Consider the following 23,508-nt stretch of genomic DNA (forward strand, 5'->3'; position numbering starts at 1 on the left):
CACGCAGGAAATACAAATGGAAAAGTTTTTAATAGCTCTTCCTTTGCAAACTACGACTCAAGGCAGCTTTTTGCAATGCGATGGGAGGCACTGTAGCCTGATACCATAGGAGGAGCTGAACTGGCCCACGAGCATCCTGGGGGCCTTTGGAGAGGGGCTGTGGCCTGAAGGGGGCATTAAAGATGCTCTACTTACATGAGACCCCTGCTCCAGCCATACCCCCCCAAATGGAACCTGTGCCTGCTATACTCTAACCCTCGGCTTCTCAGAGGAGAGGGCAGATAAGAATCTATAAGAGCATGAGTCCTTTTAAGGATGTGGCTGTACATATTAATAACAAGCTGCACCCTTTTCCCCTGTCCTTGGGGCCTAATGGGCTACTGCAGAGAAGGTCATCTAGAAGTCAGGGGCCAGTGCTGCTGATGGGGGCATAAGTGGGCAGGAATTGCCACTGGGGACCTGAAGAATGTCTCAGAGCTCACGGGACTGGCTTCACCATACACTGGGGTTGTTAAATTGGTCCATGGATGAACCTGAGAATGTTGTGAGCTCCCTGAAATGAAAGGTAAAATTCTGCACCTTGGACAGCTCTGTACCTAGGGAAACGTCTTTAACTTTTACCTAAAAACTTTTAGGTTTTGTGTGTGTGTGTGTGTGTGTGTGTGTGTGTGTTAAAAATATACATGGGCATAACATTTACCATTTTAACCTCTCCCCCGTATAGAGTTGAATGGCATTAAGGACATTTACATTGTTCTGCAACTATCACCCACCATCCATCTCCAGGACTTTTTTTATTCTTCCCAAACTGAAACACTGTGTCCATTAAAAAGTAACTCTCCCCTCCCCCCAGCCCCTGGCAACCCCCATTCTACGCTCTGTCTCTGTGAATTTGACTACTCTAGATACTTCATATGAGTGGAATCATACAGTCTTTGTCCTTTTGTGACTGGCTTGTTTCGCTTAGCCTAATGTCCTCAAGTCTCATCCATATTGTAGCACGTGACAGGATTTCTTTTTTAAGGCAGAATAATATTCCATTGTATGCATATTTATTTATTGGATATATACCCAGAAGTGGAATTGATGACTCATACGGTAATTCTATTTTTAATTTTTTGTGGAACCTGCATGCACCATTTTATATTCCCACCAGCAGAGCACAGAATTTCCAATTTGCCCACATCTTCGCCAACACTTGTTATTTTCTGTTTAGGGGATAATAGCCGTCCTAATGGGTGTGAAGTGGTGCTTTATTGTGGTTTTGTTTTGCATTTCTCTAGTGATTAGTGATGTTGAACACCTTTCTATATGCTTATTGGCCATCTGTATATCTTCTTTTTTAAAATTTAATTTAATTTAATTTAATTTATTTTTCACTGCATTAGGTCTTCGTTGCTGCGTGCGGGTTTTCTCTAGTTGCGGCGAGCGGGGGCTACTCTTCGTTGCGGTGCACGGGCCTCTCATTGCAGTGGCTTCTCTTGTTGTAGATCACAGGCTCTAGGCGTGCGGGCTTCAGTAGTTGTGGCTCGTGAGCTCTAGAGCACAGTCTCAGTAGTTGTGGCGCGTGGGCTTAGTTGCTCTGCGGCATGTGGGAACTTCCAGGACCAGGGCTCAAACCCATTTACCCTGCATTGGCAGGTGGATTCTTAACCACTGTGCCACCAGGGAAGCCCCTGTATATCTTCTTTAGAGAAATATCTCTTCAAGTCTTTAGCCTACTTTTTTTTTTTAAAACAATTTTTCAGTTCTCTTCCTTGTATTTTTTTTTTAAATTTATTTAATTTTGACTGCATTGGGTCTTCGTTGCTGCATGCGGGCTTTCTTTAGTTGTGGTGAGCAGGGGCTACTCTTCATTGTGGTGCGTGGGCTTCTCATTGCGGTGGCTTCTCTTGTTGCGGAGCAAGGACTCTGGGCGTGCGGGTTTCAGTAGTTGTGGCACACGGGCTCAGTAGTTGTGGCTCACGGGCTCTAGAGCACAGTCTCAGTAGTTGTGGCGCATGGGCTTAGTTGCTCTGCGGCATGTGGGATCTTCCCAGACCAGGGCTCGAACCCGTGTCCCCTGCATTGGCAGGCAGTTTCTTAACCACTGCGCCACCAAGGAAGTCCTTGCCTACTTTTTAATTGGTTTTTTTGGGGGTTTTGCTGTTGAATTGTAGGAGTTCTTTAAATATTCTGGATATTAACCTTTTATGAGATATATAATTTGCAAATATTTTCTCACATTCCATAGGTTGCCTTTTTAGTCTCTTGATACTGTCCTTTGATGCACACAAGTTTTTAACTTTGATTGCAGTCCAATTTATGTTTTTAATTTTGTAGCCTGTGCTTTTAGTGTCATAGTCAAGAAATCATTGCCAAATCCAATGTCATGTAGTTTTTACCCTACGTTTTCTTCTATGAGTTTTATAGTTTCAAGGTGCCAGGTTTTTAAGAAGTCTATGACTGACAACGCATGGGGCCATCCTCAATACCGATACTGGGGAGACCCTCAGGTCTTGACGAATGTCAGTGTGAAGCTAGGAACTGGGAAATAGATAACATGGATGTGATATCTGAAACCTTTAATTCAAAAGGAATTATTGAGTATCTCCAAATTTATATCAATACCCTGGGAGCTAGTAAAAATGAAAATCATGGCCTCTCTTCTCTAAGAACGTAAGTCACTTACAAGGTGGCAAGATGGTGTGCACACATAAAATTATGGCACTGCAAGGCAGAGTCTAACGAGCACCTAACCAGGCCCTAGAGCCAAGAGCTGGAAAGAGCTGAGGTCAGGGGACAGAAAAACCTTCAGTGCAAAGATGTGGCTTGAGTGGTGTCCAGGTTGATGGACACGATTTGGAGAGGCAGAGAGGAGTGGGAGGTTTTTGTACTAACTGCAGTAATGACTGCCATTTACCGAGCACTCACCCTGTGCCAGGCTCTGTGCTCTGCCTGCTGCACACATTATCTCAGCTATGCCTCCTCACCCTATGTTTATCATTGCCTCTAGTTTATCATTGCCAGCACTGAAGCACAGAGATTTGTCTAAGATTAATTATCCAGATAGTAAGTGGTAAAGTGGAGCCTAGAAACCAGGTTTATTTATCTCTATTCTTAACCCCTCTGCTAGTCTAGCACCAAAGTTTTGAAGCACAGACAAAGCAGACATTCCAGATAGAAAGAACAGAATAAGACAGTGCACAGAAATGGTCATGAGCAGGATGTTTGAGGTCAAAGGGGAGCAGCCTGGCTGGTGGGAAGGTTCAGGCTCTAGGGCTTTGGGATGTGAAGTTCATTTGATGGCGTGGGCAGGATCACAGGCACCTTTCATGGAATCATGGGGAGTTTGGTCTTGATTTGCTAGAAGGACAGAATCACACATAGAGCTGCAGCTCTAACCTTCCAGTCAACCTCTTTCCTCTATAGAATGAGAACATCGAGGTCCCAAGAGGTTAAGCTGCTTGCCAATAATCAGAGGAAACAGGGAGCCATTGCAAATTCTTGAGCAGGGTGGTCACAGTGAAGAAAACAGTATTCCAGATGGGTTAGTCTGGCAGTCAGATACATGAGGGGCAGCTGAAGGGAAGCAGAGAAAACTGGCAGGAAGAAGCAGGCAGCTCTTTCCCTCGTTTTGGATGAAAGCTACCTCCCTCAGCAATTGGTATTTCTAGGAGCATCACACACAAGACTCCTTTCCGCTGAGGTTTGAAGCTTAGGAAGTCAAGTGTCATCAGGAAGGTCAGAATCTTCTTCCCCTGCCAGGCTCAGTGCCCTCAGCTAGATACGAGTGCCAGAAAACACCACTTCCCCAGAAGCAGCCTGGCCTCTCCTCCAATGGAAGGTGTGTTTGGAGTGCAGTGTCTCAGACCAGAGACCTCCAACCCTGAAGAGCCAGTGACCAGGACAGGCTCCTGACACCATCTCTTTATGTCGCCTTCCTAACCATGAAGTTGGGCCAGGTGTCTGCAAGCCTAACCCATCTGCCCCATGGGGGTTGGGGGTTGCCAGACAAGGTAAGATTAGGCAAGAGTCCCCCAGGCAAGGAGGCTGACCCCACCTGCTTGGGCTGAGCCCTCATTGTGGCAGAACTCCAGCTATCCACCTCTGTGTCGAGAAAGGCCTGCCCTGGTTGACTATCCTCCTCTGAGGTTCTCTTTGCTTAATTAATTCTAATAATAGCTGCCGTCCATTGAGCACTGTACTAAGCATTTGACATGCATGATCTCATTTTATTCCTCCAGCCCTGTGATGAAGATATAATTATCCCTATTCTACACGTGACGGAACTGAGGCTCAGACTGTCAAATAATTTGCCTAAAATCACATAGCTGAAAGAGCCAGGACTCAAACATAAGCCTGTCTATCTCCAAAGCCTGTGCCTTTACCCGTATAATTGACTGCATTCTGCACATTGGTCCACTGTAGCCGCATCTCCTTGTGGGTATGGGGGCCCTGCAGTGGAGAATCAAGCTTCAAAGTGGGGCCTTGTTGCTTCCTGAAAACACCTGTATCTGCGTATTCCTAGCAGCCAAGAGCTTGATCGCGTTCCCAAACCAAACTCTTGGGTCTGCATCTGAATGGTATCTGGGCCCTTATCGTCTCCCAAAAGCGATGCTCAAGGAAGACAAGGCATCTTCAAGTTCCTTCTTAACTTTTACCCAGAGAGCATAATGCAGGCATGCTTTGGCCAAAGGGGAAGGCTACCATTTGTACATTCATTCATTCATTCATTGAATAGTTATTGAGGGCCTACTGTGTGCTAGGCACATTCTAGGTCCTGAGGACACAACTGGAAACAAGTCATAAAGAATTTCTATTCTCATGGAGTTTACATTCCAGCTGGGAAGAAAAGCCAAAACCAAACCCATAAAAAACTACAAATACATATGTAAAGTGTAAGTAATGATGATACCAGGAAGAAAAATAAAGCAGGATGAGGAGATGGAGAATGATGAGAAATGGGGTTTTAAAAGGCTCTTATGAGGTTAAACATTTGAACCTGAGTGAAGTACATGGGAGTCATAGGATGATCTAGAGGAAGAGCATCTCAGACAGAGGAGGAGCAGGTGCAAAAGCCCTCCAATAGGAGTCGGCTTGGTTTGTTTTAAGGAATAGAGAAAAGGTCAGTGTGGTTCAAGCAGAGAGAGTGAGGGGGTTGTGATGGAAAAGAGTAGTCGGGGCCAGATAGTTTAAAGCTTTCTAGGCCACAGAAAGGAGCTTGGATTTCAAATGTGCTGTTCCAGGGTCCCAGGCACTGTGGTGTGTCAGTTGGGTGGGGCTACCTCTGAGTAGCTAAAGAGAGGAAATGGAGCATGTGAACAAAGGGCCCCAGGACAGCTCCGTGAGTCAGCTCACCCAGCTCTGACTCCCCCTTGAACACAGAGCAGCAGATAAGTTCAGGTCTGGTACCCAAAGAGAGAGCGTGGGGGAGGATTTGATGGGGGCAGAGGTGGAAGAAGGAGCTGTTGACTCCATGTCTCATTTGCCTTGTCCATCAAAGGGGCTCTGAATCACCAATGGTTGTTCAAATATTTTAAAGTTGGAATCTCTCTGTATAAGCAAAATCTTCCACAGAAGCTTACTATGTGCCACTCTCCTTTACAAGCACCTTATATGTTTCATTTCACAGAATTGTTATAGCAGCTCCATGAGATAGGTACTCTGAATGTGCCCACTTTACAGATGCAGAAGCTAAAGTCCAGAGAGGTTGAGCAACATGTCAATAAGTGCAGAGCTGCTACAGTTGGAGCAGGGGCGGTGGAGCCCACTAGGGAAGCACTTCAGAACCCCTGCTGCTCCAAGGAGCAAGCTGGGAAATCACATTTCAGAGGCTCCTTCTACTAGGACATGCTGTGAGGTTAACTCTGCTAAGACCTCGCTGTGGAGTTGTGACATTTGGGGGCAGTTACTTTAGCACTTGATTTTGCCTCTTGTCTTAGTTGTAAAAGGTGATTTAGAGGTTGTTGGAAAGGGGAAAAGCAGAGGAATAAAATCAGGGATGTGGCTGAAACAGGCAATGTGGTAGGGAAGCAGTGAAGCTGTCAGCAGCCTACCCAGGACCTAAATGGGCACAATCCTGCATTTCGGTTGAAATATTGGGGCTCCCCAAGCCTGAAGCCTGCTGATGTCTTAGGCACACTTCAGCACCCCAGTTGCAGCATTCTTTGCCAGATGTCCTGACCAGCTGGGAGATTGTTGCTACCTAATACGGTGGTGATGACTTCTGAAAGATAGGGTAATAACAACAGGTATCATTTCTGAGCATATATTATGCACCATCACTGTACAAAGCATTTTTACACACGTTATCCTATTAAATCCTCTTAAAACTCCTGTGAAGTAAGCAGGCATCCCTATGGCCTCACCCTAGTCCCAGCCCTGCTGAGTGTTACTATTGCCTCCATTTGACAGATATAGAAACTGGGGTTCAGAGAGGTGAAGTAACTTCCCCCAAGTCACACAGCTAGTAAACAGCTGAGCTATGCCTTCTGACACCTATGCTCATCTCCTAAACTCAGTTGATAAAGATTTTTTTTTAGATTTTTGGAGCTCTTTTCTACTATATAGGAAATCTGGTTTATTTATCACTAAGTTTACCAATAGGTCTAACATTCTGAAAACATATCCATCAACATGCCCTGAAATGTTCTGAAATGTGTTTGGGAGCCAGATACTTGTGACAATTGAGTAGTTTAAAGAAGTTTGCATGGGAGCTGAAGCCATAATAAAATAAACCTTTATTTTTGTTCCTGTATGTGAATGTCACAACTAACAGGTATATGATGCAAGTTGGCTTCTAATGGTTGGAAAAAGATTAAAGAGGTAAATTGTCATTCTTGGTATTTTCCCAATGACATTTGCATTTTCCTTTCCATTGGAAGGAAACAAAGAAATGTAGCCTTAGTCACTTAAACTGCTCTTCCCGAGAAAACAATTGTAGATGTAATAAACAAAAAAGAATAGAAAATGCCAACAGGAAGAAAGTAATCCACCTAGGGTCAGATTCATCATGCCAACTCATTCAGTCTTCCTCTGACATTCACATTCAGGAAGGAAAACTTGGAAATTTTCTAAATTTTAGGGTATTTAAGATCTGCAAGGAGTTGGGGGAGGGTAAAAGGAATTAAATTGCAATCCCACTGGATAGGGATCAAGTACAGATTTCCCCAACTCTCAAGAACTATTTTACATGTTCAAATTGCCTCATAGTTACTGAGTCCCTCTTCTGCATAAGGCATAAGGTTGCTATGGAAGGATACAATAAGGTCATGATTGCTTTAAAATTATTCATAATGAAAACACATTTTGAGACTCAATTCTAAATGTTAAACTTAAATTTGAGCAATTTAATTGCCCGTTGAATAGAAATGAAATCCCACCGGTAGGCAGTTATTTCTTACAACCACTGTGTGTGAAATTGAAATCTTAAGATACCATTTCAAATATTCACTTTCTCTAAGGAAGTTCTCCCCAAAGAGTGGTGAGAGATAAGAAACTGACCCAAAGTCATCGGCAGTAATCGCTCTTTCTTTACACATTCGGGTCAAAACAGAAGCATATTATTAAAAGGAAACTTCATGCCCCAAGGTTGGCCGTTTAGAGGTTACCTCCGGAACCCAAGGATATATTTAATATAACAACTAACTTAAGCCCCATGCAAAACTATATAGCAAGGTAGGAAGTAACTTATCAGATTTAATAAAAGCAAGCAGATGCAAACATATCATTGTAATCACCAAGGCAGTGAACATTAAAGTGGAAAATGCATACATGTTTTGTATACGAGCACAAGGAGGTGAAGTGAAGGGACCCTCTTCTGTTTGCTTTTAAAAAATGGGACAGTTTTTTAAATTTGGGTGGGAAATTCTTATTTTTAACCCCCAGCTCACCTTTAAATTTAATTTCAAACTCTTTTTAAATTCTTCCCGTTGAAATTCTTCAACGATATTCTGCTGTAACACAGAAGCTACCATTTATGAGAGCTTAATACACACCAAATGCTATCCATGTATGTAATCTCATGTTTGTTATTTCCCCCAGCTCATTACATGTCTAAGGGCCACACTGCATGCAATCACTCATCCTCACAACAACTAATCAATAGGTTCTGGTACCCCCATTGACAGATGAAGATCTTGGGCGTTTAAATTCCTGCTGTTTGCCTAGGTTCACAGGTGGGAAATGGTGGGTTGGGATGCAGGCAGTCTGACTCCAGAGCCACTACCAATACTGCCTCCTCAGGTTGAGTAACTTTCCTACATAGGCCCCGCTAGCTGATAAGTAAGAGCTTAAATCAAACCTCAAACCCAGGCAGTCGGATGCCCAAGTCCTAGCATTTAATCACCACATTGACTGGTTGTAAGTAGGTGAACTGCTCCTTACAGCCTATATATATGTTTATTTTCATTTCCGATTGTAGAGTGGTAGGTTACATGGTTATCACATAATTTAGGCTGACCTAAAAATTCTAGGCATTTTCCCTTTTTAAATTAAAAACAAGGAGCAGGAGAAGGCCTTTTTAGAGACTGAAGGCCTTGAGTTGGACCCAAAGCTGCTCTTAAGGCTTCCTTTGACACACACACACACACACACACACACACACACACACACACACACACACAGGAGGGGTGGAGATTGCGAGAGATTTTAATTATACCCATAGGGACCCAAGCTTTGGACATGGAGATAAGGAAAGGACAAGAGCATGCAAGCGATAGTAAATTCTGGTTATACGTGTGAGAAGTGAGTGAGGATAAGCTCTGAACAGGGAAAACGATGCCTACAGGGATGCACTTCTGATTTCAGACACCACCTTTCAGGGTGAACTCATCCAGGTCCTTCTGTGCCATCTTTAAAATGGGAATACAGTATCCATGACCGTGATCCAGACTGCTCATATAAAACTATGGATCCTGAAAGTACTTGGTAGTTTCTTCTCTACAAGACTTGTGACCAGTGTCATGCACAAGTAGGCCTTTAGTAATAATTTCTGAATGCAGTTATTTTCAAGGAATTCTGATGAGGCCCAAGGGACCTAAAGTTTTGCTCTCCACAAGGGCAGATTATTAGCCTCCTCCTCTCCCCTTCTGCATTCCTCCCTCTTCCTAGAACTTGCCCTTGAGGTTGGAGGGGAAACCTGAACTCGAAAATCAAGTCTGGCTTCTCTCTCTTTCCCTGACCCAGGGCAAAATAGTCTCTCCCTCATTGGAGAGGCACTCTTCTCTGTGCAGAGTACTGTTGGCACTTTACAGGGGCCAGTTTAACCGCAGGAGTCCGATTTTTGAAAGATGCTGAGGGAGGGAATTCTGCCGCCAGCAGATGGAGAGGAGACTGAGATCAGCTTGGTCCCTCCCAACCACGCTCTCTCTGGGATTAACTGCCCCTGGCACTGCTCAGGCGTACCCAGCCCGTGCGGCCTCTGCTCGCACAGCTCCCGTCGCCTGTCTGGAGCGCGGACGCAGTCACAAGCCCGCAGCCAGCAGAGCCGCGCTGTCTGGGGCGTCTCCGCGCTCCGTGTCCGCGGACCTGGAACCTCGAACGGGCGCGAAAGCCACTCGGAACGCGTGCATCTCTGTATGTGCTTATCTCGCATTCTTGTCTTTTTTCTTTCTTCCTCGAGCGGCCCGCTGGCTACTTTCAATCTTAGCTTTTTCCAAAAGGGAAACGCCGAAGAGGGGAATCCCTAAAGAATGATTTAGAGGCAAGCCAGCCGCCTCTCCAAGGAGAGGTGTTCACTGAGAGGCTCTCCCCGTCCCCGACGCTGGTCCCTTTAAGAAGCCAACTCAGTCCTGCTGCCGCGCCGGCTGCTGCCGCGGCGGCTGCTGCTGTTTGTATCGCTAATCCCCAGGAGCCCCGTTAAAAAAAAAAAAGAAGAAGAAGAAAAAAGAAGGGGGGGGGGGGTGGGTACCGGGCAGCTGTCTCTTTAAATGTGATTTCCTTCTATTGTATTTGAATCGTGATCAGGAAAAAGGAAATGAAACCAGAGACAGAGGGAAGCTGAGCGAAAATAGACCTTCCCGAGAGAGGAGGGAGCCGGGGGAGAGAGGCGCAGTCCCCTCCCGGCCCCCAGGCCGCCGCCCCCTCCCTGCCCTCGGCGGCTAGCTGCGCGCCGCGACCCGGGCCGAAGGGGCGAGGGGCGAGGGGCGGCCGGACGGTCGCGCACTAGTGCCGTGGGCGGCACGGAGCCGGCGACAGCGCGCGAGCCGAGCCGGACCGGGCGGCGGCGGCGGGACCGGGATGGAAGGTTAAGTCCTGAGCAGCAGCGGCAGCTGCAGCCGCCCGGGGCAGGCTGCGCGCCCCTGTCCCCGCCTCGGCCGCGGCGCGCGGCAGCCCGGTGATTCGCTCTCTCTCTTTGGCGTTTGAAGGGAGCGCGGTGACTGTCCTTGAGCGCGGAGGGGCGAGCTCGCCGCCAGAGCGCCGGAGCAAGAGGAGGCGCAGGAGCGGAGGCGGCGGCGCGCGAGCATCCGAGGGGGTCCGAGCCCCGGCAGCCGGCCAGCCCCGCGCCACAAAGGGAGCGCCCCCGCCGCCTGGCACACCACCTCCCTCCCCAATGTCCTCGGCCATCGAGAGGAAGAGCCTGGACCCGTCTGAGTAAGTGCGGCGCCCCTGCCACCCACGATGTCCACGGCCTCGCGCCCCGGGGCGGCAGGGTGGCGCGGGCGGCCGGCGAGAAGGCTCCAGGTGCGCGCCCGCAGCGTGCCCTTGCTTCCCTCTGCCTTGCGCGGGGCTCCCGCGTCCTATCGGGTGACTCCGGGGACACTGGGAGAGGGGCTGGGCGGCGGGCGGCAGGCGGCAGGAAGAGGGGGTCGACCCGGCGCCGCTGCGGGCCCCTCCCGGCTACCTGGGACGCTCCCCAAAGCCACTGCGGGCCAGAAAGTTTACACCGGAGCAGGCAGAGGGGGAGGTCGGAGGCGCGCAGGTGCAATCCCGAGAGCCTTCAGGACTCGATTCTGCTCCTTTCTCCCCTCTCGTTCCTTCTTGGTCCCCTTTCTCTTTGTCCATTTGGTTCTGGAAAGGGGGACATTACAAGTGGAGGCCTCCCGAGTCCCCGACGGCCCCCTTCCCGGTCCGCAGGTGGAGCGGCTGCCCGCAGCGCCAGGGACCGGCGGGTGAGGAGGTGCGAGAATTCACCTCGGAGCTCACTCAGGCCTCCAGAGACTTTAGAGCAGCTAAACCCGGAGTTAATCTGGATACACGTCCCCGCCTCTCCCCCCGGGGTCCACCGATGGGGACCTTTGAACCTCGAAAGTTAGTGCACCATTTTGCGTATAGGTGAATTTTTCTGGGGAGCGGAGTCTCACGGCTTTTATCACAGTCTCAAAGGGTTTGGAGTCTGGGAACCGGAGCTCTAATGAACTGCATTTGTTTTCTGAGGCTCTGACTGGTTTGAAGTATCCCCTCTTCCCAATGTTTACCTCCAGCCCATTCCTTAGTGTTAAGACGGGGAGAAAGGGTTGTTTTAAGATATCATTTAGCCGTCAGCGCAAATGCCCTTTTAAGATTCATTAGCTGTCTGGTTTTGAGAACATTTATTCCTTTGAAGTCCCCATCTAATCCTTTGAAGGGATTTGTTACACAGACCAAAGGAGCTGGTTAATGACTTGTCCATTTGTGCTTTTAAGAGGCATTTGTTTTGTTTTGTTTTCTTTTCTTTTCCTGCTTTAAAAGAATTGTGCTTTCCTGATTGAAGTACCTCCTCCTCCCAATTTCAGTCTCCTATGGTGTTTATATACCTGGGTTTTACCCTCAGTTACCAGCATAAAAGCTCAGCGTGTTCTCATAAAACACAGGAAGTACCATGATCTAGTGAGAATATAAACATCACTATTCAATCTTGAAGGTTCAGATGCCAGTTCTATAAGGAGTCTTGTTTGTTCTAACAAAAACCCAGCTTCCTTAAATTCTCAGGAGAAAGATAACATTCCTTTTTAAAAGTATATATCTACGAAAACACTGGGTTTAAAGGGTGGTTTGCTCTTTTTTTTTTTTTTTTTTTTTTAACAAACCGAGAATTACAACTTAGCCCTGAGTTTTCAGAGCCTGGGCAAGACCATAGTAATACAATAAGAGAGTGAATTGGTTGAATTACCTTTGAAAGGCGCCTAATGCTTTTTCGATCAGCAGAACTCAGTCACTAAGCCTTTTATTAGAAGATAAATCTGGAGGTTTCAGTTCCCTGAAGGAAGTGTTCTCTTTTCAAAGTTTGTGCTTTTTCACTGAGATTGGAAAATTGAAACATCTTTACCTCATAACACAGCAGGCACCTACTGAAGGGTGCTCTTCTCCATCCTTGGCACCACTATTTGCCCAATGCAGACAAGCTCTAATTGGAGATGGACCAGCTAGCTGAGAAATTACTGCAGCACATTTTTTCCCTATCTCTCTTGGAAATTGTTGAGAAATTATCCCAGAAATCCAGGCCGAAGTGTGTTTAGGTGTAATATTCAGATAGGCTCTAGGAGAATATAAAATATTAGAGAGTGAATCCCACTCAGTTACTGGCTTGGAACATCCACCAAAGATAATGTGATATTATCATTAATTATAGAAATATAGAGCCAATATCTTATCCTATCCTTTCCTATCTCATCTCAGGCCATCACAATAGCTCTTTTGCTTACCATTTCTACTGCGGACCACTATCCTACCAGAAGCTTCATTGTGTACATACTTGGGTCAGTGCAGCTGAGGTCAGTCTGATCAGCACCTCCAAATTACACACAGAAATTTGCCAAGGCATATGCAAATGAAACATTTAGACAGAAAGACAGCCAGAATTCACAGACACAGAGATTTCCTCTACTGTGCCACCAGTGGCCCCTACCGCCTCCCTGTGGGTAACAAGAGCAGTTCATTTTAATTCCAGGCAGTTTTGCACCAGCTAAGTGCAAATTCTCTTCTTTCACAGTTGGTTGGCAGGCTCAGCATCAGGGCATCCAGCAGTGTTGAGCTTCCATGAGTGTTTCTGAAAGCCTGAAGTAAGACCATGGGCTGTGGAAAGGGAAGAGATGCGATTCTGAGGTGATGCACGTGAAAATGCTGGTGTTTTATTTTTCAGGAGGGAGGATGGAAGTCTTTATGTATAACCCGTGGAAACAAAGGAAAGCAAGCCAGGCTTCAGTGAATTCTTAAAACTATTCAAAGTCTTGAGTTTTTAGGAGAAAGCTGGTTTGGGTTTTACATTTCCCTGTTCTAAAAGGAGATCATCTCACAAAGGACCCTCATACTTGATCTACAAAGTGTGGGCTCGGTTTCAGTAGCCCTAAATATTCACAGGGAGGTATGCACATTACAGACAGAGTCACCTGAAGCTGTCAGAGTGTGTTATCAACACTGATTCCCTGAGCCTTGTCACCCCTAGGTGTAAAGGACGCTGAGTGCTGTGGGCACAGGCCAATCAGGACACAAGTTCACCTGGTAAGTTAGCGTCAGCTGGAAATAGGAGACACAGATTTATACCCTCAAAGTACCGAGGGGGAAACTCCCTTTGGGAATTTCACAGTTGGAGGCAGTTCCATTTTTCAAAACATAACAGATTTTTGAAAAATAGATTTGTGTTTGAGTGAGGTTCAAGAAAGCACTTGTTAATTGTCACAGATCAACAGGTATTCTGCTTTTCCTGTGTCCCATCTGGTGAGAGAATCATTTCTCCCACTCCCTTTATTTTCTTTTGGCAAATTATGTTATTTCTTTTAAAATGTAAAACAGAAGTATTCAGATTCCAGTTAAGCAAAGTGAATTGGAGACACTATGACATTGCAGTGAAAGAACACACATCACAGGCTCACTCCTAACAATTGCCTGGATGGAGATTTCAGAGTCTGTTTAATTGCCTTCCACTCTCTCGAAAATAATTATTGCCCCTCTCCCCATTTTCTTTCCTAAATCAACTTCATCCAAATCAGTTTTGCTGCTGTAAAAATGTTCACATGCAGAAAGTTCTGTTTGATGTCCTTTATAAGTTTAACAGTGGCCTTAATTAACACCTGAGATTTTTCTCCAAGGATTCATTCAGTAAGAAGGATGGGATGCGGAATTTCTATTAAAAGATAATAATAATGAGAATTTCTATTATATCCTGATGGAATTTTTATCTTGGAAAGAGAAAGCAACCTAAAATAACTTGGGGTCCCTTTCTTCTTTCTTCCTCCCTCACCTCTGCTTTTGTGCAGTTGGGAAGGGTTTGAGGCAGGATGGCACGGAGATTCAAAAGGGAATTTGCAGATTCTTAGCCCTCTAGGAAGTCACTGTCTTGGCAGTAAGCAACTCTTATAGTCCTGGGTGCCTCCTCTGAGTTTGGGCAGTGCCCTTGGGTCCTGGGTATGTGAGGAGGAAAGAGGAGAGGTGTGGAGATGGAGTAGGAGGGGAGAGTGAAATAAAGAAGAGAGACCACAGGTGCCGAGAAAGTGGGGCTGGACTGTGGGTAGGGGTGCAGTACCACCTGCAGTTGCCTTGGTGCCTCTTGGTGCCCAGCACTTGCTTCTTCCGGGATCTAGGATGTAGGGTCTAGCTCTCTCCTGTCCTAACCCAAGGCTGGCAGGGCCTCTCTGCAGTCTGCCCTAGGTATATGTTGTCCCCTCCTTTCTCCTATGTCACCTACAGGCAATTGAATGAGGTTTCCTGTTGGGCACAGCATGACTCCTGACCCCTCCCCCATGCTTGTCTCCCCAAGATGAGGTCATCCCTAATGCTTGGCCTTCTTTCCAGGGAGCCAGTGGATGAGGTGCTGCAGATCCCCCCATCCCTGCTGACATGTGGAGGCTGCCAGCAGAACATCGGGGACCGCTACTTCCTGAAGGCCATCGACCAGTACTGGCACGAGGACTGCCTCAGCTGTGACCTCTGCGGGTGCCGGCTGGGCGAGGTGGGCCGGCGCCTCTACTACAAGCTGGGCAGGAAGCTCTGCCGCAGAGACTATCTCAGGTACTGTCCTCGCTGCCCTCCTGGGGCTGTGGGTCTGTCTCCCCCAGTGCCTGCCTCTTGCCCCAGCGAGGTCAGTCTGGGTCTCAGCTGCCCGATGCAGGGAAGCAGTTGGCCTTTCTTCCTGTTCGAGAAGCATGTTCTCAGGGATACATTCCTACATGGTCAAATTCTAATATTTTAAAGGCAAGAGAGTGATGAACACAAAATTCAGAATAGCGGTTCCCTCTGTGGGGCAGAAAAAGGGAGAAGGTTGGGGAGGAAGGCACAGGGCGTGCCAAAGGAACTGGGAGCTTTGTAGCTTCTAAGTTTGAGTGTGGGCCCCTAGGAGCTCATTTAATGCTTCAAAATATACCTATACGTTCTAAATATTCTTTTGTAAGATTCCAATATTATGTGATGAGAAATTTAAAAATAGAAAGCATGATCTCGCCATGGCACTCCAAGGATTTGACGGTCACGGCAGGAAGGCCCTGAAGTCAGCTGTAAGTTTGAGCCCCGGCACCACTGCTTTCTAGCTCTGTGACCGTGGACAAGTTATGTAACCTTCCTAAGCCTCGATTTCCTCATCTGTAAAATGGGGATAACAGCGATACCTACTTCCAAGAAGGGGTGGGAATTAGATGGGGTGATACGTGTAAAGCGCTTGGCTTGGTGAGTGTGTATGAGGATCAAATAGATGTTAGCTGCTCATGACATTTATCATTAGAGTCTTTTCCGATCTAATGAACAAAGAAATGGAAGAATGGAAAGGGAAAATAGGAACTCTAGAACACCCAGTGAGACAGGCACTGAGGACATCTTGGATGCTCTGGGTCATAAGTTTGGCTATGTGAATTTTCCAGCACTCAAATGAGTGCCTTTGCCCGGAATGTTCTAGCATTTCCAGTTTCATATTAGCTGCTGCAGAGGTAACTCTGTGCCCTCTGCTGTCAAATCTGCTTAACTGTGTAGCTGTCAGATTTTTGCCATCTTCCTGTGGCAGAGGGTCTGTGGAGCATGCAGCCCTAATACATTAGAACCACCCAAACCAGGCAAGCTTGTTTAGACTCCAGTGCCCTTGGCTGCCAGGCCAGCTCTTCCTCCCAAACCTGCCCTCAGAGCATTTTACATTAAAAAAAAAAAAAAAAAATGCAGGCAGTTCCATGGTGAAGGAAGCTTATCTGTTCACCCAGAGACTGACAGAGTAAGCTTCCCGCCCCCCCAAATTTCCTGATAAAGTCCTTGCAAATTTGGTGGTTCAGAGAAAAGAAGTCAGGTTTCCAAGGATCATGATTTTAATTTTGGTCAATTTTTTATTAAGTAACAAGAAAGCAGAACTGGGATAAATAGAGACCTGATTCTGCTCGCTATCAGTTTGCCAAGACAGTGCAGAAAGCAGACGGGTAAATGATTCCCATTGGGCCCCCTGACTACATCCCTGTCAAATCGTTTGAATCTTATTAAATGAAGTACAGATAGAGTAAGGTCAAAAGAGCCCGGGCTTCTCCCTATCTCTGCGGTTTTTTTATAACATTCAAGAATAAACCCCGTGCTGCCTGGGCTTGTTAATCTCTTGCATTTTTAAAAAGGAGAGAAAAAAAATAGTCTGGGAGAACCCAGTGTTAATTAACTTGTGTCTTGGTGACATGAAATAATTCTTCTCCCTGCTACATTCCTAGGCAACATGTTAATTAACTCTGTGTTAGTGCAAGCGTTTCCAGCCATCCTTTCATATTTATATTATTGTCATTAAAATGGGCAGGAGGAAGCTTCAGACATGACACCTCTTGACAGAGGAGAAAAATCATTTCTTGCTGCAGGCATGGCCCTTTAGCCATGGACTTGTTTGCTTGCATTCTTAACATATCTGGCAGTGTCTCTGCAAAAGGCAAGTTGGAGGAGTGAGGAAATGGGTTCTATGATGGGGTTCAGTCCTTCTCCCCCTGCCCACCCACCCCTGCCCCAGGAGAACTTCTCCCCCTGAGGGTTTCCAATGTTTGACTTGCCTGTTACAGTCCCTTTCAGACATTTAGCCTCAAATATTCATGAGACCCCCATGCAGAACCTAAATAAACCCTGTGCTATTATGCTGTTTTCTTGGGAACCGAAGAGTAGCTGTTAATATCAGTGCCCAGCCCAGATCCCCTTGGATCGCTTTTTACCAATTTTGGTGTGCAGTGCCTCCCCACCCCTAAGTGTTTTACTTTCAACAGCCAGCACCTGTGTCTGTTAAAGCCAGAAGTGTGCCCACCGCCCACCCCCCCCATGCCCAACAGACCTGGCCCGGTGGCTGGCACTGCCGGAGACCAAAGTCCTGCAATCTTGCTGGGAGCCAGGGCCGCTTGGAGACATAACTTACACCCCAGAGTCCCCGTGCAGTCAGGCTGAAGCTCCCCTCTGAGGGACTTGGCCCGAGCGTGCAACTTTGCTTGCCTTGCACCCCTTGTGTCCGGCTTCCCTTACCACCTTACCTGTTTCCCCTGATGACACATCCTTAATAAATCCTGGTCTCAGGGTCTATTTCTAGGATATCCAGCCTAAGGCACCAATTTTCGGTGCCAGAGGTGAACGCTCAAGTTAGATGTCAAGTCCTGGCTTATTTTCACTATTAGTGAAGTCCCAGCAAACCAGAGCTTGTAGGGGCCTTCAGAGGCCTTCTCTTCCAGTTCTCTTGCGTTACAGCTTAAGACACAGAAGCCAGGGCAGAGGATGTCATTGGCTTCGGGGCACCCGGCTAGTTAGAGGTGATGCTGGGACCTGAACTTGTCTCCCAAATACAAGTCCTTCATCCTTCCCTTCATTAGCTGCCTGACGTGTGTTGTAATTTACCCCCAACTTCCCTTTAATAAACGCTCTCCTTCCGTAAGGGTCACACACCCCAGGTGGTTGGCTTCATTCCACGCACACTGTTTTGTAAGTCACTTGGGCCCAAACTCAACTTACTGAACAATCAGGAAATCAGAACTGTCTTTCCACTCTGTGACCTCCAGGGTGGCAGTTCCCTACAGCTCCACCATCTGCTGCCTTGGGATAAAATGTTCTCCCCCAGTAATGAGTTTGCTCCCAGGCGGTGCCTTGAAAACACTCAGAGCTCTTCAAATGGAAAGCGGGATTCGGAGGGAAATTAGCTGGCCTGGCTGTAACCATGAGTTCTCTACCCACAGACCACGTCTTCCCGGTTCCATTAATTTTGTTCATGTGTTTCAAAATTTGTCAACTGCCCTCATCTCCCCTAGAACCTCTCAGAACGTACCAGTTGATTCTCTGCTATTCTGAAGTTAATAAGAACTTCCGAGAAGAACAGGCATTCACCTAAACCCGCCCTGAAGGTTTTCCGTGGAAAGGACCTGCTGATATGCCATGTAATCAGGCATGTGGGAAAATGACTTCTGGCAGCAAGACTGGCCCTGTTGGAATACCCTCAAGATGTGTTAAAACCCAGCCAGCGTTGGCTTTGCCCTTGAACGCTGCTGCTTTGACATGCTGCGTCCATCCTTTAACAGCCGGGTGAGGGGCACGCTATGATCACTGCCAAGCTCAGAGGAATCAGAGGTCTCACCAGGGTCACTCAGGTACTCAGGGCCAGTCCTGGCTGAACCCAAGTCTTCTGATTCCCATGCTTGTGTTATCCCACTCTTGCGGGCTGATTCTCAAACTTCAGCCTGCATCAGAATCACCTGGCCGTGCTCAGGACCACACAGATGGCTGGGCCTCACCCACAGAGCATCTCAGTCAGGAGGGCCTGAGTGAACATGTCTAACAAGTTCCCAGGTGATGCAAATACGGCTGGTCCCAGGACCACACTTTGAGAACCGCTGCACTAGGCTCCACCATATTGCATCTCCCTCTTTGGCACTACATATTGCTTAATATAAGTAACCAGTCAACTGAGACTTAGGAGAGTCTTGATTTCAATGTCAGAAGAGAAGTTTCTCCAGAGACTCATGCCACTGGGGCAGCGAGGATCTCGAGTTCAGATCTTCCATTCTATGCGGAGAGATGCTGCTCACCCTCCAGATCTCCGGGGCATGATTAACTACACCACGTGTTTTCGGTTGAACTCCCTCTGTCTCCCAGAAGCTGGGGTCAAAGCAAACAATCATGTGGAGGTGGCCTTGGTACCTTTGAAGGAATTCAAGACCAACCCTCCCCGTGAGTGGAATTAGTGGCTGTTGATGTGATAGAATTTGGGAGCCTCAGAAAGATGCCCATTTCGTTGCATTCCTGGTCAGTTTCCTCTCAAAGGGGCCCCTGGGGTTTACTCCTGCTCCTCTTCTAAAATGAAAGTTCCCCTGGGAAGAGACACACAATCCATGCCTAACCTCTGAAATCACTTCAGCTGAGAGTCTTTTCCAGTGAGGTGGGGCCCGGGGCAACCTGGAGGCGTGGAGGGTGGTGGCAGCAGGCAGGGAGAGAGCTCAGAAAAGGGACGAGTTATGCCAAACACAAATGCCACAGATACGGTCTCACCCCGGAGGACCCACTTCCTTCTAGGAAAGCCATCGGTCTGGACCCAGCTCTTCCTTGCTTCCCGACGTCTTGGGAATCCAGCCTACAGCATGGAACCCATCCTCAGGCCCTTTCTTCCAGTATTATCTGTGCCACTGTCTCTTTAGCTCTTCTCTCTGTTTTCTCCCCAGGCTCTTTGGCCAGGACGGCCTCTGCGCCTCCTGTGACAGGCGGATCCGTGCCTACGAGATGACGATGCGGGTGAGGGACAAAGTGTATCACCTGGAATGTTTCAAATGTGCCGCCTGTCAGAAGCACTTCTGTGTGGGTGACAGATACCTCCTCATCAACTCCGATATAGTGTGTGAACAGGACATCTATGAGTGGACTAAGGTCAATGGGATGATATAGGCCAGATGCCCCAGCATCTCTGGAGAGGTGTTTCACTGAAGTCACTGTCTCCGTGGGGTCTTCACTCTTAGGCATTTGGGGGATTTGAGGGTGGGCTGAGACATTTCTTAGGGGATGAAAGGCCCTAATTGGACACCAAGAACCAATACACAGCATCCAAGTGACATAAGGCAAGGGGGCAAAACTTAAACGTGACAAAATGACTGGCCTTGAGGGAGAACTTATGGACAATGGCCACAGCCTATGGGTAATAACTGACATGATTAGCGAGGGAGAGAGTGTTGGGGGCTTCTGTGCCGTCATGATGGAACTTCCCATCTACAGATGGGGACTTGCTCTGCCCAGACTTGTTATGTCTTTAACCCTTGAAAACTAGAGATGTGCAATTGATTTCTTTTCTTCCTGGCTTTTATGAGAACCCTGTCCAACCACTGTCCTCCACACAAGGGAAGGACAGAGAGAAGAGTGGCCATCCTTTTCTTCTTGGCCACCTTCCCAAGGCCTTAAGCTTTGGACCCAAGGGACACTGCATGGAGACAACATTTCAGTTGAGAATGAAAACTGCAACTTTTAACCAAACAATTCTTTAAAGCAATGCTGATGCATCACTGTTTTTAGACACCTTAGTTTTGAAGTGAGGAGTTCCACAGATTGTTTCTATACAAATGTAAATCTAAAAAAAAAGTTGTTCACCTATTTTATTATCTTAGATTATATCAAAGTATTTGTTGTGTGTAGTTTAAAAAAACTCTGAGGACAATAAAAATGACTGACTAAAACGCAGTGTTGTTTACCTGGTAATGACTTACAATTTGGGATGGCAGGAAAAAAATGGCTTTTTATATTGTAAAGGAGAAGTAAATAAGCAATTTACTTTTAGGTCAAATAAAAACAAGTTTACGGCTAGGGTTTATATGAGGCAGGCATGTTTCTATATTACTAGCAATTAGTATCTAACGGGTCATCATGTAGCTCAGAGGGATGTAGAATAATTAGATTGCTATTGTAAAACCTGCATGTCACTTCAGCATTGTACAGAACGAACAGAAGGCAAGATCTTTGCCTTTGGGAAACCTGTAACCTAGGAAGGACACAAATACATAAAACAGATTCCCTTGGGAGAGAAGGTAATTACCTAGTTTGAAATGTGGCAAAGATGCTGAGCTTGACACTTCGATTTTCCAAGACGTGTGTCTCAGGGTATTTTATGACAAGTGGTTAAGAGAACCTTACTTTGAGGATTTAAAGCAGGCACCTTGTCTGTGCGTTTGCCTTTCACCGCATCCAGGCAGCCATGAACTGGCTCAGAGCGCCACCTGCTGGTCATCACCTCTCAGCTCACTAGTTCAAGAATGTCCCAATGAAAGACTAACGGGAGATGTATTTCAATTGTTAACATAAAAATATTGGCAAGTACCAAGAAGTCTTAATGTGTTTAATTATCAAGACATCAGAAACATGCATCTAGTGCTACAATTAATTAACTGTGATATTCCTTTAAAAAGTTCATCACTAGGGTTTGCTTGGTTTTTTCTTCTTCTGGAGAAATACTTAAGTGATGGCTCTCTTGGTCTGTAAAATGCTAAAAGTGGTTGGGAAGTTTGACTGCTTAGGGTGGCCTATTTAAAACAAATCTAGTTATACTGAATTTCAACTAGGTGTTGGTAATAAGGGACTTCCAGTGAGGGGATATTTGTTCTAAATCAACAAAGGGGAGTGGTTCTCCGATTGTGGTCCATAAACCAGCAATATCAGCATCACTTGAGAACTTATTAAAAGTGGAGATTCATGGGCTCCATCCCAGACAGAGTGAGTCGGAAATGCTGGGGATGGGGTTCAGCAATCTGTGTTTTAACAAGCCCTAAGATGATTCTGACTTATGCTGAAGCTTAAGAATGTTCTGAAACATCCCCCAGTTTGGTAGATCATCTGCTCTAAGTTGTTAATAGTTAGTATTTGACACAATGGTTAATCACTGAGTAACTTTTCCACATGTAGACCAACACTGTCTACCCCTGGTCCCTAAGCTGAAAACCTTTACATAATTTTGCCACTCAGCTAGCAGTTGTCATCTACCAGATCAATCACAATTCAATCCACCATTTTTAACCATATCGACATTAATAATAATAATAATAATAGATTTTAGTTATGTGAATGATCCTATGTGCAGTATTAGGTCAAAATAAAAATGGTTCTTGCTTTTGAAGTGTAAACTTTATTCTTAATCCCCATGACAGTACAACACACATAAGATTCAAGAACTCCGCCAAGGGCTTCCCTGGTGGCGCAGTGGTTGGGAGTCTGCCTGCCAGTGCAGGGGACACGGGTTCGAGCCCTGGTCTGGGAAGATCCCACATGCTGCGGAGCGACTGGGCCCGTGAGGCACAACTACTGAGCCTGCGCGTCTGGAGCGTGTGCTCCGCAACAAGAGAGGCCGCGATAGTGAGAGGCCCGCGCACCGCGATGAAGAGTGGCCCCCACTTGCCGCAACTAGAGAAAGCCCTCGCACAGAAACGAAGACCCAACACAGCCAAAAATAAATAAATAAATAAATAAAATTAAAAAAAAAAAAAAAAGCACTCCGCCAATACCTTTGCTATCCTCAACAAAGCGATAATTAACGTTTTCCATTTGTCCGTGGCACCATTTTGCAGAATTGTGAATGCATAGGCAGAGCCTCTGTGGTAAGTCACCCCAGCGGCCCAAATGTCTAACCCACAACTGACTTGAGAGGAAGGACATGTAAAGAGAGGGACCAGCTCCCAGAATCTACGCTGGTGGTCCTTGCCTGAGCATGCAGGCTGTGTGCCCAAGACCCAGAGGCAGAGAGCCAGGCGCCTGCGCCCTTCCCCGGTCCATGACTTACTTCAGCAGTTTGGTGGAACATTTCACTTCCTCTTACCTTATTAATGTCTTACAACCTGAACCAGCTTCCTTTTATTGCTGTCTCTAATAGAATCACTGCTTCTCAGGGAATCTTGGAATCTTACAAAGTCACAACAGAGCAGTGGCTAGGAGCTTTATCATCATAAGACTGGGATTTGAATGACAATGATGTGACTTAATTATTTAACAAACATTTGCACAGCAGTTACCACGTGCCAGGCACTCTTCTAGGGGCTGTACAAATAGCAACTCCTTTAAGCGACAGAACACCGCCATGTGGCAGTTTCTATTTTTTATCATCCACATTGACTCCCGGGGAAACTGCAGCACAGACAGGCTTAGTCACCTGCCTAAGGTCCTACAGCTAATAAAGGGTAGAAGTAGCCTGTAACTGAGGCCTCACCCTGTGCTCTGCTGCCTCTCTTAGGCTCACCTCCCTGAACCTCAGGTTTCTCATCTGCAAAATAGGGAAAATGAGTACCTTTCTCCCCAGGTTATTTGAAAACATTTGAGTACAGTCTAGCCAGAAATGTAACCAAAGTACAATGATACGAGATTAGCACCATAATAAAGATATGTCAAAAGTGCTATGGAAACACAGATGAGGGAACAAGTCTATTGGCCCCTGGGCGGCTATCTGGAGTAAAGCTGAAGTGACATTTCAAATGCCCCTGGACCAGCAAGGAGGTGACATGGGCAAGAGCAAAGACTCAGAGACCTTGACCTTGTGGAGCAGGTAGTCAAGTGAGCCCAGAGTTTTCATGGTGGTGGTGGTGGAGGTGGTGAGCTTTGCTGGAGGGGGGCTGCGCCAGTGAGTAAATAACAGGGGAGATGAGGTCTTCCACAGTTTTGAGACTGAATGGCAAATCAAAA

General features: G+C 46.7%; 1 protein-coding gene across 1 annotated transcript; it reads left to right on the forward strand.

The window, feature by feature from the left end:
• The first annotated feature begins 9,961 nt into the window (after positions 1–9,961).
• On the forward strand, positions 9,962–20,531 carry LMO2 (LIM domain only 2). Its single transcript, XM_057552021.1, has 4 exons — positions 9,962–10,228; positions 10,350–10,575; positions 14,692–14,907; positions 19,527–20,531. Exons 1-4 carry the CDS (start codon positions 10,222–10,224, stop codon positions 19,744–19,746), a joined length of 669 nt encoding a protein of 222 aa, XP_057408004.1. The 5' UTR covers positions 9,962–10,221; the 3' UTR covers positions 19,747–20,531.
• Positions 20,532–23,508: the final 2,977 nt, after the last annotated feature.

This window comes from Balaenoptera acutorostrata, chromosome 9 (assembly GCF_949987535.1).
Source record: "Balaenoptera acutorostrata chromosome 9, mBalAcu1.1, whole genome shotgun sequence".
Lineage (NCBI taxonomy): Eukaryota > Metazoa > Chordata > Mammalia > Artiodactyla > Balaenopteridae > Balaenoptera > Balaenoptera acutorostrata.

What these genes read in the sequence shown, in the direction of transcription:
- LMO2 (XM_057552021.1), top strand. An exon ending in AAGAGCCTGGACCCGTCTGA is followed by an intron (nt 10,576 to 14,691) that starts GTAAGTGCGGCG and finishes CCTTCTTTCCAG; the next exon opens with GGAGCCAGTGGATGAGGTGC. An exon ending in TGCCGCAGAGACTATCTCAG is followed by an intron (nt 14,908 to 19,526) that starts GTACTGTCCTCG and finishes TTTTCTCCCCAG; the next exon opens with GCTCTTTGGCCAGGACGGCC.